General features: G+C 42.3%; 1 protein-coding gene across 1 annotated transcript; it reads left to right on the top strand.

The window, feature by feature from the left end:
• The first annotated feature begins 1,181 nt into the window (after positions 1–1,181).
• kcnk2a (potassium channel, subfamily K, member 2a) lies at positions 1,182–12,782 on the top strand. Its single transcript, XM_084352794.1, has 9 exons — positions 1,182–1,210; positions 3,134–3,240; positions 3,389–3,501; positions 4,584–4,674; positions 5,151–5,268; positions 6,402–6,562; positions 8,578–8,764; positions 8,917–9,056; positions 12,295–12,782. Coding segments are annotated over exons 1-9 (1,257 nt in total). The 5' UTR covers positions 1,182–1,209; the 3' UTR covers positions 12,634–12,782.
• The last annotated feature ends 840 nt before the right edge of the window (positions 12,783–13,622 follow it).

Below are 13,622 nucleotides of genomic sequence, written 5' to 3'. Positions count from 1 at the left end.
TCCTGAAGAGATGTTACATTCTTGATGTGCAGGTGAGCTTGTGCACCCACTTCGGACACGTGCTAGAGTTTTAGCATAGTATTGTACTGGCTACAGTAATTCCAGCTTTAAAAAAGGTGTAAATAACATTTTCAAATCGATTTTGGATCTTGGGGCTTCTGCAGGCTTGGACAAGCTCTATGGACCAATGTTATGTATCTTATCCAGTTGGGTTTTTTTGCATTTTAAAACAACTCTCCATGTATTTCAGTTATTTAGGAGTATGCTGCAACACTGTGACGCTCCAGAAATGTTGTTGTGGGCTATAAAACATTGTCAAACTTTCCATCTGCTCGAGGATGAGTTATGACTAAATTTTCATTTTTGGGTGAACTTATCCTTTAAAGGGGCACTATGTAGTTTTTGGAGAAGAAATTCAAACTCAGAGTTTTAAATATTTACAACATTAATGAGGTAATAATACAAACTCAGAAATATTTTTCCTATAACTCAATAAACTAGTTGTTCTCAGAGGAAAATAAGGTCCTCACACTGTTTGAAGCTAGAAAGGTGGCAGGGTCCGCCACATTTAAACAAAGTGAAACAGTATGAAACTGTGATTTCCTTTAAGTTCAGTTTGTTTATTCAGTTTATTCAGTCATGAGTTTGTTTATTTAGTTAGTTTAGGCATTAAAAACTAATTTTAAAAAACCCAAACCAACCTCCTGCACCACAATAGCTTCAGATGGGGACTCACTCCATCAATCACATCCCATGGCTCAGTGGACCACTGCAGTTTGGGAACCACCTCCCTTGCGTCCTGCACCTCCACCCACTCCCCCCTCTCTCCACCCCTCTCCTCCTCCTTCCCCTCGGTGTTATCCCGCCGCTCCACCGGTGCGCTCAAAAGCGAGAGCGCAGCCGGAGCGGAGTGGACGCTGGAGAGCCGAGAGAGCAGGAGGACGCACAGAGAGAGAGAAACGCTCAGAGAAAAGGCTCTTCGCAGTGACATGCGGAGGCAATAAAACCAGCAAGCGAGGCGCAGCGTCGGTGTCCGAGGTGTCAGAGTTAGAGGAGAGGAGCAGAAGAAACACGGAGCGCCTGTTCGTCCCCCCGCTTCAGCAGCGCAGGGAGGAGACACGCAGAGGAGGAAAGATTCCCCTAAACGCAGTGAGGGCGCCGGATGAGGAGAAGAGGAGAGCGGAGGGCATTGGATAGGCAACAACAAGGAGTGAGTGCACAAACTTCTTCATCATGTGGTGCAGCTGGTGAACAGGTTTCAGAGCACACCTGCTGTCTGCTGCACTTTTAAAAACACTTGTTTTTTTTAATGCAATACATTAAACGCATCTTCTTGAAGCTCATGCAAGTTGTTCCACTTGTCTCACTTCTCCTCTGAGAGGATGCATGCAGAGGAGAGAGGGAGAGATTATCTTTGACACCAGCAGCTCTGCTTCCTGCAAACTGCATGTTTGTTTCAATCCATTAAATATTTATTGAACTAGAATATTTCAAGTTGTCAGACAACCTGCAGAAATGTTTCTCGAAAGCAGCTGAACATCAGAAGTTTCAGTGGTCACCCTCAGTTATTCTTTTATACTGGAATGAAATGTTTTAAATTGATTAAATGAACTCATATGTTGAACTTTGTGTAAAGCTCAGGATCGTTGTTACTCTTAATACATTATTTCCCACTGTTTTAACTTTGCATTAAGTCGTCACAAACTCTCTGCTGAAGCTGAGCAGGGATGTTTAAGAGTTTACTGAGATACTAAGAGTGAAGACAAAAGGAGATAAACGTTTTTAAGGTGATCTGATGAAAGACTATTTCATTCAGCAGCACATACTAAAATAAAAGTTTGTATATTTAGTATGTAGATTGAATCTTTTAAAGAAAAAGGCATAAATCAACGCTTGTTGTGAGTTTTAGCAGTTTGTGCATACCTGTTGTGTTACCTCGTCACACAGCAATGGGAATAAACAGTATGGTGGTGTACAATACAAATGTTTATTCCCATTTCACAGTTACGGTATGTGGATATCTTTGGCTTTAACAGTTTTGATGTCACCTCTGCCTGCTTGAAGCATCACTTTTCATGAATTATGTTTTTGTCAGAAGTCCTCTTCTCTTCTGTCTGCACCAGCACATAATCTAGGTGCACATGATATCACATATCGTATCAGTGTTGGTATTTAAAGTTCCCGCTGAATATCAGACGCTTTGGTGCGACCAATGAAAATGTTTTGTCGGACTTGACAGATTTTTGGGCACGTATACGACCTGTCCTGTTTAAAGGTGCAATATGTAGGAATTGGCCACTTGATATATTCATATCAGCGGAGTTACCGCTAATTGCTGCTAACTTGGCTGCCCTGATTGGACTGGGAGCTTTGGGGACCAGGGGAGTGGTTAGCATGCTAACTTCAGGAGATATCTCTCCCACACAATACACAGACACCATACTGTTAAAACTAATATTCATTCAGTTAAATATTTTCAACTTACATATTGCCCCTTTAAGCTAAGTGGACAAACTGAGGACACTTATTTCAACATCTCCACTAAAATGTCTCTCGTCTCTGTCTTGACACAAGATAAATCAGAATTAAAAAAACAGATATAAAACTGAGCTGTTGAGTGTTATTTATCTGTGCATCGTATCTGCCATAGTTTGGATATCTGACCTGGTTGCAGAGGTTTCATAATTAAACACAACTCTCACTCATGTGCATCAACTCAACTTCAACAGAGAAAGACCTCAGCATCTCCCCACATCTGTCCCCTTACATGAAAGAGGCACACGACTCTCATGCCCCTCTTTCTTCTTGCTCTCAGCAAACCTTTTATTCTCAACTACTTGCCGTATCTTCTAAAAGCACACACACACACACACACACACACACACACACACGTGTCGCAGCATGAACTGGAGAAAGTGCCTGAAGACTAAATGCTTGTGCTTAATTCATGCTTTCACCAGTGTCAGGATTTAAAGGCCGTTTAAAGGCCTGGTTGGTGATTTATTTATAAGGACTTCTAAAATTAGCAGCTAAATGTGTTTGACCGGAGCAAGAGAGCAGAGACCAGGAGGAGAGAGAAGTGTGGGGAAAAAAAGTCTTATTGCCATTTTCTCTTTTTTTCACCCCCTGACAGTGGCAGCTCCAGACTTATTGGACCCTAAATCCGCCACTCACAACACCAAGCCCCGCCTCTCCTTCTCCACAAAGCCAATCACACTGACTCCCCGGGAGGAGAGTGAGGTGAGGGAGGTCCAGATTTTAAAAGTTGTTTTTTACTTAATATTTCATAATGTGCTTATTCCACTGCGGGGGAACAAAGCTATATATATGTCAGTTCAGGAGGCCTGCTGTATGTATGAGGGTTGATTGATCAGCTGAAGTGTTGCAGGTGGTTGCCACAGTGATGAAATGGAAGACGGTGTCAGCCATCTTTCTCCTGGTGGTTCTGTACCTGGTGATGGGGGCAGCAGTCTTCAGATCCCTGGAGCAGCCTCACGAGAGGTGGGCAGGTTATATTTCATGTCTGTCTGTCTGCTTCACTAACAGAAAAGCCATCCACCCATCTATCCACGCTCTGTTTATCAATCCACTGATCTGAGTGGATCACTATAATATGTGGAGTCCCTCAGGGTTTTATAATCGGGCCTCGATAATTTAATCTCTATGTGGTTTTGGCCAGAATCCTGCAGGAGATTTCTTTCTCCATCTACACCAAAGACATCCAGATTTACTTGACTGGTGCTGTATTTAAAGACAACTTGGAAGTCTACACTTTCTGACCTCCTACTAGAAAAAGTACAATGGATTGCCACGCAAAGGCTAAACTCAGGGCAAATCTAGCCTGGCTTCATGAAGAAGCAGTTGTCTGAGGTTACACCGTCAGCTTACTTGACTCGAGCTGAAATTGGCAAGTTTACACTGCTAAGTAAAGTAGAATAATTTTAAGTTGTTCGAACTTTTTAGCTCATACAACTTTAATAGACTACTTGGTAATTCTGAGGTCGTCAGTTTCCTGACTTTTTAAAAGTAAAGTCAGCTTTTAAAATTTACAGTGCGCAACTTTCCCCTGCAATGCTCTAAAACAGCTCTGTCTCATTACGAATCTTTGGTTTGAACTGGGCTCAAAAATGCAGTGAAATAAAATGAATAATGGCGTCTGTTACCTCATGTGTTGTTTTTCCTCCTCTATTATATTATTATGTATGTAAGGAGGTTGCACTGCTAATTTTGGCTAGTAAATTTAAACACTAACTTTGACTGTAACGCAGCACTAGACCAAACTGTTAAACTCCAATAGACAACTGCAGTGTGGAAGTACTGAGTACTAATAGTCCCATTTTAATCTTTACAGAGTTTAAAGTCTGATATTCACTGAATGATTTAGAGCTATCACAAGCTGAGTATATTTCACACAGTTTAAACTAAATCAGCACTTCTTAATTTAGGAGACTGTGCTGGGTAGTAATAATAATAACACTAACTGTTATCTCTCTGGCAATCCTTTTCAAGTAAGTGTTTGGGGAGTTAAGAAGCAGTTATTTGACATCCTCACTTACTTCCTCTCCTCTCTCTCTCTCTGACAGCGCCCAGCGTTTGGCCATCCTGACCCAGAAGCTGGAGTTCCTGTCCAGACACTCCTGTGTAAACCAGAGCCAGCTGGAGGAGCTGGTTAAGGTGAGACTGGTTTAAGTTATGAATGTGTTGCACACAGTTTTAACTCAGCACAGCAGCAGTGGTTTCAGCACCACAGACAGCTCCTGCAGCCTGACAGGAGGAGGAGGAGGAAGTGTTAAATTCTGTTCCTGATTCTGAACTACTGAACCCTGCTGGTGCTCTTACGTTCACCTTAATGTATTCTCCATGACAGCTCCAGATTTCTCCCTCACCCACAGTCATCTTAAGTTTTATATATTTCCATCTTTAATTCATAAGACAGGAAAGTACACAAACACACTTTTACTGTCTGCACCGCTACAGGAAATACATGTCTCAAAAAGCACCTGCTTAAATTTTTATTATAATATTGTTTACAGCGGAGAGGCAGTAACCCAATATGTGTTTTTTAAACCAGAATTTCAAAGTGCCTCATATTTATTCTTTGATAACTCTAGATGTGAAACATAATTTTTCTCTCCCTCTTTCCCCTCCAGCAAGTTGCGTCTGCGATCCGGTCAGGAGTGAACCCTGCAGGGACACTGACCAACCACAGCAGCCTGTGGGACCTGAGCTCCGCCTTTTTCTTCGCTGGGACTGTCATCACAACAATCGGTAGGACACATGCGCCCTCAGCGTCTCTGGGTTTATTCAGACCATCAGTGGTTCAGAGAGGAACAGAGGAACCTGTGTTGTGCTAGAAGCAAATCATTTGCTTATGTTAGCAGAATACATTTCTAAATCAGTGTTAGCGTCTTCAGAAAGAAAAAATCTACAGTGCTCAGGAAGAAATAAAGAATGGAGGAAAAACGTTGGCTACCGTTGCTCTCATCCTTTGGACTGTCGTGGGAAAATTCGACCCGAGTCCTTCACAAAGAAGTCCAAAGTCCAGCAGCAGTAAACAACGTGAAACAAATCATCCACAGGCTTGTATAGGCAACCGAGAGAGACGAGAAAGGTCTCATTTTTTTGCGTCACATTACAATCCACTAGTGATATAAACATTTACATTGGTATTATTTGTTACCTAGAGCCCCTTTAAAGAACATGTAGTAGTTGTTATGGTGACTGGCTTTTTGTGCTGGTTGAGCCCTGGCAGGTATATGTGGTATATTTCAAGAAATGAATGTGTGATGTGTCCATTTACTGCTCTTAAAGAAACTGTTACGGTCAGTTATGCAACATGACTTCCTGCTGTGACAAACGGAGACGTCACTGATTCTATATCTGCTGCCTGGATATAATCAAACTAGTTCTCTGGGCTGTCTCCGTGGCCTTAAATCAGTGTGTGTGTGTGTGTGTGTGTGTGGTTGTGTGTTTGTGTTTTAGAGACAGTCACTCAATTACACCTATTTGCAGGAGCACTGCTGTTGAAGCTGTTACTTCAGAGGTTAAATTTAAAATAAATTAGTACTTACACAAGCACACAAACAGTGATTCATCTCACCTGTTGCTTTCAATATGGGTAGCCAACCTAGTCGCCACAGTAAATGTTGGCTGTGGCATAAAACCCACTTGGTTAGGGTTAGGAGAAGCTCATCTTTGGGATTAAATCACCTGCTTTGGTCGCCACAGACACAGCTGAAGATGTCCCCGAGGTCTCCCTGACTTCCCTTCAAAGATATCAGTTTTTTGTTGCCACAAACACGACTGGAAATCACCCCAAGGTCTCCTTGACAATATCCAGTGGTGAAACGTGAAACGTTGATATATTTCTAAGTCTCTTTTACCTTCTGGTGTCTCTGCAGGTTTTGGGAACACATCCCCCCACACAGAAGGTGGAAGGATCTTCTGCATCGTCTATGCGCTGCTCGGGATACCTCTGTTCGGGTTCCTCTTGGCTGGTGTAGGAGATCAGCTCGGCACCATATTCGGCAAGGGCATCGCCCGAGTGGAGAAAATGTTTGTGGTGAGTCTGGAGTAACACACACAAACATGTACTTTAAAGTGGACAGACACACACATACTGTACTTCACTGTGAGTTTGTACAAGTTTATTGTCTGCAGGCGTCAATTCTATATATAGGCTATCCTGAATAATTTACATCAAAGCACTCTCCACAATTTTCTCACCCACACCAGCTCAGTTAGATCATATTTACAATGTCAAACAGCTGATTTAACGAGCATGCTAAGCTCTGATTTCACCAAAACATGTGTCGCACTGATACGAAAATGCAGTATTACTATAAAGGTGTCAGGTGGACACCTCAGACATGTGTCCTTCTCCTTGTTTGAAGCTTTTATTACAAAGACCTGGCAGTGCCATAGTTTCATACATTTACTGTTTCTGTTGCGTGAGTTGTGGCATGACAGTGTGAATTAAACCCAGGTGTAAAGTAGTAAAGGATCAGATTCTCTGCAGGCTGCGCTGGTTTAGACAACCATGACAAAAATCATTGGCCCTAAAAGTTTTTAAAGACGGAGTTGCTGTTGCGAATAATTACTTTCAAGTCTCAAATGAAACGAGCAGAAGTCTGAGTGTAGAATTATTTGCTCCCCCTGCTGCTGTCAGGGCACCCAGGGGACTCGGTAATGAATATTATGATTCAGGCTGAGGACAAAGGACATTGTGTTAGTGTGTGTTTGCCTTATTGCTCTGTGCCCAGATTGTGCGAGACGGCAGCATTATCCTCAGCGAAGACTGTCAATGCCTTTTCTTTTCTACTGCACCCAGGGGACCCATTCATGGAACAATGTTATTACTGCTTAAACAGCGTCACGCTGGATCAGTTATTCTCAGTCGGCCCGTCACTTCGTTGCAGACTGAATTATCTCAACAACATTTAAATATATATTGCCAAGAAGTTTTTTTTACAGACAGTCAAGGTTCCCAGGGGATGAATTGTACTTCCTTTGGTGATACTCTGACTTCTGCTCTAGCACCAACTTGAGTGTGACATTTGGTTTTGAGTGAAATGGCTCAACAACAACTAGATGGATTGTCTAAAATTTGTCCAATGAATGAATTGTGAAAACTTTGGTCATCCTCTTATCTAACGCCATCACAGATACTATCATTTATGAGCAACTACCTGCAATACTCATATACCCATCATCCTCTGCTTTACTTCATGTTTAGTGCTAATTAGCAAATGTAAGCATATTCACGGGCCAAGCGAGGATGGAGAACATGTTTAACATTATATCTGCTAAACATTATATGTTAGTAATGTCAGTCTACCTTCTGTTTTACAAGGACTTACAACAGATAGTCTGACTCACCAGATGTAAATGTTGGCTATAAGCCTGCTATTGGCCGACTATTTCAGGCAGCATTCTCTCCCATTCTGTCTATCTAGCTATCCCCGTCGCTACAGGAAACAACAACAACATCCACGCTAGCAACCTACACGCTGAAAATGGCAAGTTACTCAAACGCTAACCCGGTCGCTGACAGTACAAAGACAAGCAAGCTAGCAGCTGTTTCTTTTGCCAGGATTTTGCCATTTTAACATCAGGGCTCGCCTCTGCACTTGCCAAACAAGTTCCCCTTGACACTATTTCACCATCGCTTCCCAGCGCCACCCAAGACGATTGCTATTGATTTAAAGAAATACAAATTGACTGAAAGTGCTGCGAGGCATAAATGATGCAAATGTGTGACATGGTGACGTAGTGTGATGTCACAAAGTCACAGAATTAAAGGTGGGACTACTAACGAGGTGTTTCAGGAGCAGTGTTTTCTGTGGGACAGAGGAGCTTCTGTTGGTGCAGACTTTTACCTTTTTTAATTTCCAAGATCTTTGACATGCACACGAACCTATAAAACACTGAAGGAGAGGAAAAAACAAAAAAGCATATATAGTAAGCCTCATGCATGTTTGCAGTGAGCACAAACAGACCAAAGGTACCTGTCACTGAATTAAAATTCACTGTCCATATTATTCATTTTCTGCGCTTCTCTCTCCGTCTCCTCTGCAGCACGGGGACATCAGTCAGACGAAGATCCGTGTCATCTCCACTCTGCTGTTTGTGTTGTTCGGCTGCCTGCTGTTTGTGGCGCTCCCGGCAGCCATCTTTAAACACATCGAGGGTTGGTCTGCGCTGGAGTCCCTTTACTTCGTGGTCATCACCCTGACCACCATAGGATTTGGAGACTTTGTGGCAGGTACGAACACAAAGCCAGTGACTGAATACCAACACAACTCTATTGAATCCTGTTTGTCTCTCTGCATCATGCCTGTATGTCTCATCAGGTGGACTGTTTCTCCTGGATGTTTCACAGTCGTTGTCTCTGTCTGCCTCTGTCTCTGTGTCCAGGTGGTTCAGAAATAGAGTACTTAGATTACTATAAACCAGTTGTATGGTTCTGGATTCTCGTGGGACTAGCCTACTTTGCTGCCATCCTCAGCATGATAGGAGACTGGCTCAGAGTCATCTCAAAGAGGACAAAAGAAGAGGTATGAGACTGCTGGTTTCATTTACTCCTCCATTCATGTCTTTTGCACCTCCTGTCTGTCACTTTTTCTTTCTTTTTCTCTCCACACACAGTTCATCTGTCGATCTATATCCCAACTTCTCCGTCTCTTTGTCTCTTTCCTCCCGGCTCTCTTTCAGCGCCGTGACACGCAGGTTATCCAAGCTAGTCGGTTACAGCGACACGTTCCCGCCTCAACTTTTGCCCTCTGCTTAACTTCATTTCAGTGATAAGACTGTTTTCTAATCTAATCGACTGTCTGCCATCCAAACACATAAACACGGTCGGAGGCCATTACTGTGAGCATCTCCAGAGAGAGAGAACGAAAGAGGTGATTTGTAGAATATGTGATGATGTCCTTAAATGTGTCTGGAGCTGTCTGCGCTCTAAATATAACACAGGTTATGTAAATAAAAATGAGCGCCTGGGAGTTTTCGCCAGGGAGCCGTTAATTGAAAAGCCTGGAGGTTTGGTTGTTGTAATTGGATTTCACTAGTGTGAGTGATTCTGAATAAAGAGTCGGTCTTGACATTTAGCCAGTTGATAACTAACAAACATATTTGGTGACACTTTTTCATAACAATCATAAAGTGTTACCACATATTCTATTATAGAAGATTTTGCGAGAAAAGACTTGTATCTGTGTATTACTCACATTGTGGGGACTCGTCTTCCTTTCAGGGACAAACACAAGTCCCCACAACATAAATCATTAAATGTTAGGGGAAGACTTGGTTTGGTTTCGGGATAGGGTTAAGGTATTGCTCAGTGACAGTGCATGTTAATGAATATTACTGTAAATATCTCAGAAGTTTTCATCTGTAGCCCCTGGCCAGGTGTAAAGTTGGCAACCTAAAAATCAAGAAACGAGTTTAAATCAACAATCATGATGTTGGCATGTCGCCTCCAGTAAAAGCAGGAAAAGGACATGGGCAGCAATGGCAGATTTAGGGGCAATAAAGCGAAAAACAAACAACAAGCAAACACGACATGTCAGTTACAGAACAACTTTGCATAAACAGTAACAAAGTAACAACAGTAACACTATTTTAGGTCGAGCAACAGGGCAGTTTAGCGGCACACCAGCTGTATGTATAAATAATGACGGTATCCAAATGAATGCTGACAGATTTGATAGCTTGTAATCCATGTTTGTGATCGGACCTGATGTGAACCGCAGCGTTTCATGAGCTGCTCTGATTGAAAAGGCTGACTGGCTGAAAGCAGATTTTCTTAGTGGAATAATGTAGTTTTCTGTAGTGACTCCTCATGTAATCTGATTTGTATTAACTCGTTGCCTAACAATGCAACTGAGCGGGGGAGGAGCCACACCATGAATCATTTTATAGACGAGACACACAGCATACTAGCACGCTTGATTAGGTTTCCCGAGCTCTGAAGGTTGTATTTTTCTAGAATATGACTATTCGGTTTCTTATTCTCTTATTTGGTGTCTTCGTGGCCCCAAGGTTGATCTACCTGCCTGTGACCAGCTGGTTAAAGAGTAGTGATCATAGCATTTATGTATATTCTAGCAGCCTCAGTTAACACACATTCCCTTACGAATATCTGGAATTGCTATAGGTTGTAGTTAGGGGTAAGGGATAGGCGACAAGTAGCTGTTATGGTTAGGTGAAGTCTCCAGGAAATGAATGGAAGTCTATGTAATGTCCCCAAAAGTGATCGAAAGATGACTGTGTGTGTGTGTGTGTGCATGGATGCTCCCCTGTGGGTTCTCATGCTGAAGTCCTGCTGTGATATCATCTTACAGGCCTGTAAATGTGTGTGTGTGTGTGTTACTATCATGAGGCGCTGTGTAGAGAGCGTATTGTGTTGTTTGTGACTGAGAACAGGCTTTAAGGCTTTTAAGGAAGCAAACTGAAGCACGTTGGTGCCCCAGTAAGACAGATAAATATCTTTGTTTTAAAAAAAGGTTTTGGTTTTTGTGTTTTTCAGTCTGCCGTTTCTTTTTAGTGCGTCGCAGAGCTCTGACTGAATTCATGTATTCATTTGCAGTAATTGGCATGTTTTATGATGTTGCATACAGTTTGTTCATGACATGGCACCTTAACTTGAGTGTTACTGGTTCTAGGAAATGTTTCACTGTCCCTGCATATTATTAAACAGTGTTTTTCTTGTGTCACACTTGTGATATTGAGTAAAAGTCTCTGAGGTGTTGCAGAGTCAAACTATTAATATAAGAAGACAGGCAGACACTGAGGTGTTTGAGATGTGCAGACAGTAATTCAGTGGATGTGTCTCCCTAAAGTGAATTATAAATTCAGTCAGTTCTCGGAGGATATAACTCTTTTTTACCCTTTTTATAATAAAATATTTTAGATTTGGAAGTCAGATAAAAAACGAGTCAGTGTCTGCAGCTTAATGACTAATTTTGCTGTAACATTATGCTCCGTTCCACCAGAAATATAGATGTTATCGCTATTTTGATATTTTAAAGCGCACTCAGCTGTGTGTGTGTGTGTGTGTGTGCGCGCGTGTGTGCGTCACATTTCCACAGCTGATTAATCGGACGCTGTGCAGTCCTGTGTAGTTGCAGATACATTGCTTTAATGTAATTGAGTTGACTTCCTGGTCAGTGACGCCGTCCCTCTCCATTTCACTCTGTCTCTCTCTTGAAGGCTAAACACGACACACAAGTCTGCGATGAGTACTGACCGTCTCTAAATGAAGATCTTATGGTTCTATAGATCATTAAAGGAACATACTGTGGATTTATACATGGATTTCTTTCTCTTTTTTTCATGTTGTGGAAAAAAAGGAAAATAAAAACAGTCGAACGTGGACATCATAAAAGGGATAATGTGATTTGGCAACTGTTGGATGTCAGAGTCCTTGAATATCTTGGATAATAGAGTTTTTGATGGAAAGTTTCAACGCAGCTTCAAGTGGATGTTCATTTTCATGTTGTACCGAACTGAATATAATCTACTAGCTGCCCAGAGGGTGTCTGGAAAAGCGTGGACACTCCTGCAGACCACTGCTGTTAACAGCCTTCCTCACACAAAACCACCAAAAAGCCCCTTTAAAGCTCCACATGTACTCTTCTACTCTATTTTTCCTCTTCTTTATTTCTCTCTATCATACGTCATTTTACTCTAACTGTTTACCTGACACTGACATCAAAACAGACATGACATACCTGCCATCATGTGTATCCCTCCGTACTATCTACTCACCTCACTCTGACTCTCTCCTCGCAGGTGGGAGAGATCCGAGCTCACGCTGCAGAGTGGACGGCCAACGTCTCAGCAGAGATCAAGGAGACTCGTCGACGTGTCAGCGTCGAGATCTACGATAAGTTCCAGCGTGCCGCTTCGATTAAACGCAAACTGTCCACAGATCTGGGATTCAGCCCCGCCCCTGAACTCACTCTGCCCAGGAGGACCGTGTCGGTCAACTTCAACGACGAACGGGACAAGAACGAGAGGGAGGCCGGGACGCAGGGCCTGTCGACACCTCTGGCTAGAAACGGCGGTTTGTTCATGAACGGTCTGGACCCAGAGAGAGGGGATATCTCAGTCATCGAACACCTCAAGTAGAAAGAGAGGGTGGTCAACACCTTTCTAAGATCTTTTCCAAGGCAGGGCCATCTTCCCCCTTCTACAGAGATGTACTCAAGAATGTTTTCATGGATTTTTGACAACAGGACACTTTTCTCTCACTTCACGCCACTCTGAAACAGAGCAAGAAGAAGAACATACAGGACATGAGTTGATCTTGTTGAAACTTGCTCAACTTAATCTCACTCAGATCTTGGAATAAAGCAAAGTTTTTCATAGATGACAATTTGCCCTTGGCAAAGGATATAAGAAGTTTCCAACATACTGTCTCCATAAGATTATAGTATTTGGTGACAGTCTGATAGTCAGATGAATGCCCATGATGCCTGTCTGTTTGCATTACGCTGATATTTTACACTTTAACAAGTTAGGATACATTTTTGATACGCAGCTTTATATCGTATGAGAACAAATGGTCCCCGCTCTGCCATATTTTCAAATGACACGATAAGAGATGTAATGTATGTTTCTGGTGGGATGTGATGATGTCAGAGGAGGGTGTCTGGACTACGAAGATGGTGGACTCTGATGGGGAGAGGCAGACTTTGTGTTAAATGACCGCAGAATGTAAAGATGGTGAGATTGTCAGATGATGGTGTTTGAACTACAGATGAGACAGAGCAGTGCGCTATATTGAACTACAACAATGGAGGACTGTGATGTCGATCGTACAGCACAGTGAATCTCTAGACTGAGCTCATTTTAGCTTCTTCTGATTTCCCAGCTCGGAAAAGTGGCCAAGTCAGACAGGTGAAATATTTGCAGTCCTGCAAACATATAAAACTTAAAAGGATGTTAAAGCTCTTTCTGTTTATAATTTCCAACATTGCAACTGGCTGAATCAGCGGGATATATTATCGAATCTAAGGCTGACTCTAAGTTTTTTTATCACATGTAAAAAACTGTTCATATAGTTTAATTAGTTACTCTTGCTGTTTACAGTTTTACAGTTAAGCTTTTATTATTTT

The sequence above is a fragment of the Pagrus pagrus genome, assembly GCF_965226575.1.
Source record: "Pagrus pagrus genome assembly, chromosome: 1".
Taxonomy (NCBI): Eukaryota; Metazoa; Chordata; class Actinopteri; order Spariformes; family Sparidae; genus Pagrus; species Pagrus pagrus.
The sequence above is the reverse complement of the archived record's forward strand: the minus strand, read 5'-3'. Positions and strand labels throughout refer to the sequence as shown.

Excerpts from the sequence above, each read along its gene's own strand:
- kcnk2a (XM_084352794.1), top strand. Across the intron at positions 3,241-3,388 it reads CTCCCCGGGAGGAGAGTGAG|GTGGTTGCCACAGTGATGAA; the intron begins GTGAGGGAGGTC and ends GAAGTGTTGCAG. Across the intron at positions 3,502-4,583 it reads CTGGAGCAGCCTCACGAGAG|CGCCCAGCGTTTGGCCATCC; the intron begins GTGGGCAGGTTA and ends TCTCTCTGACAG.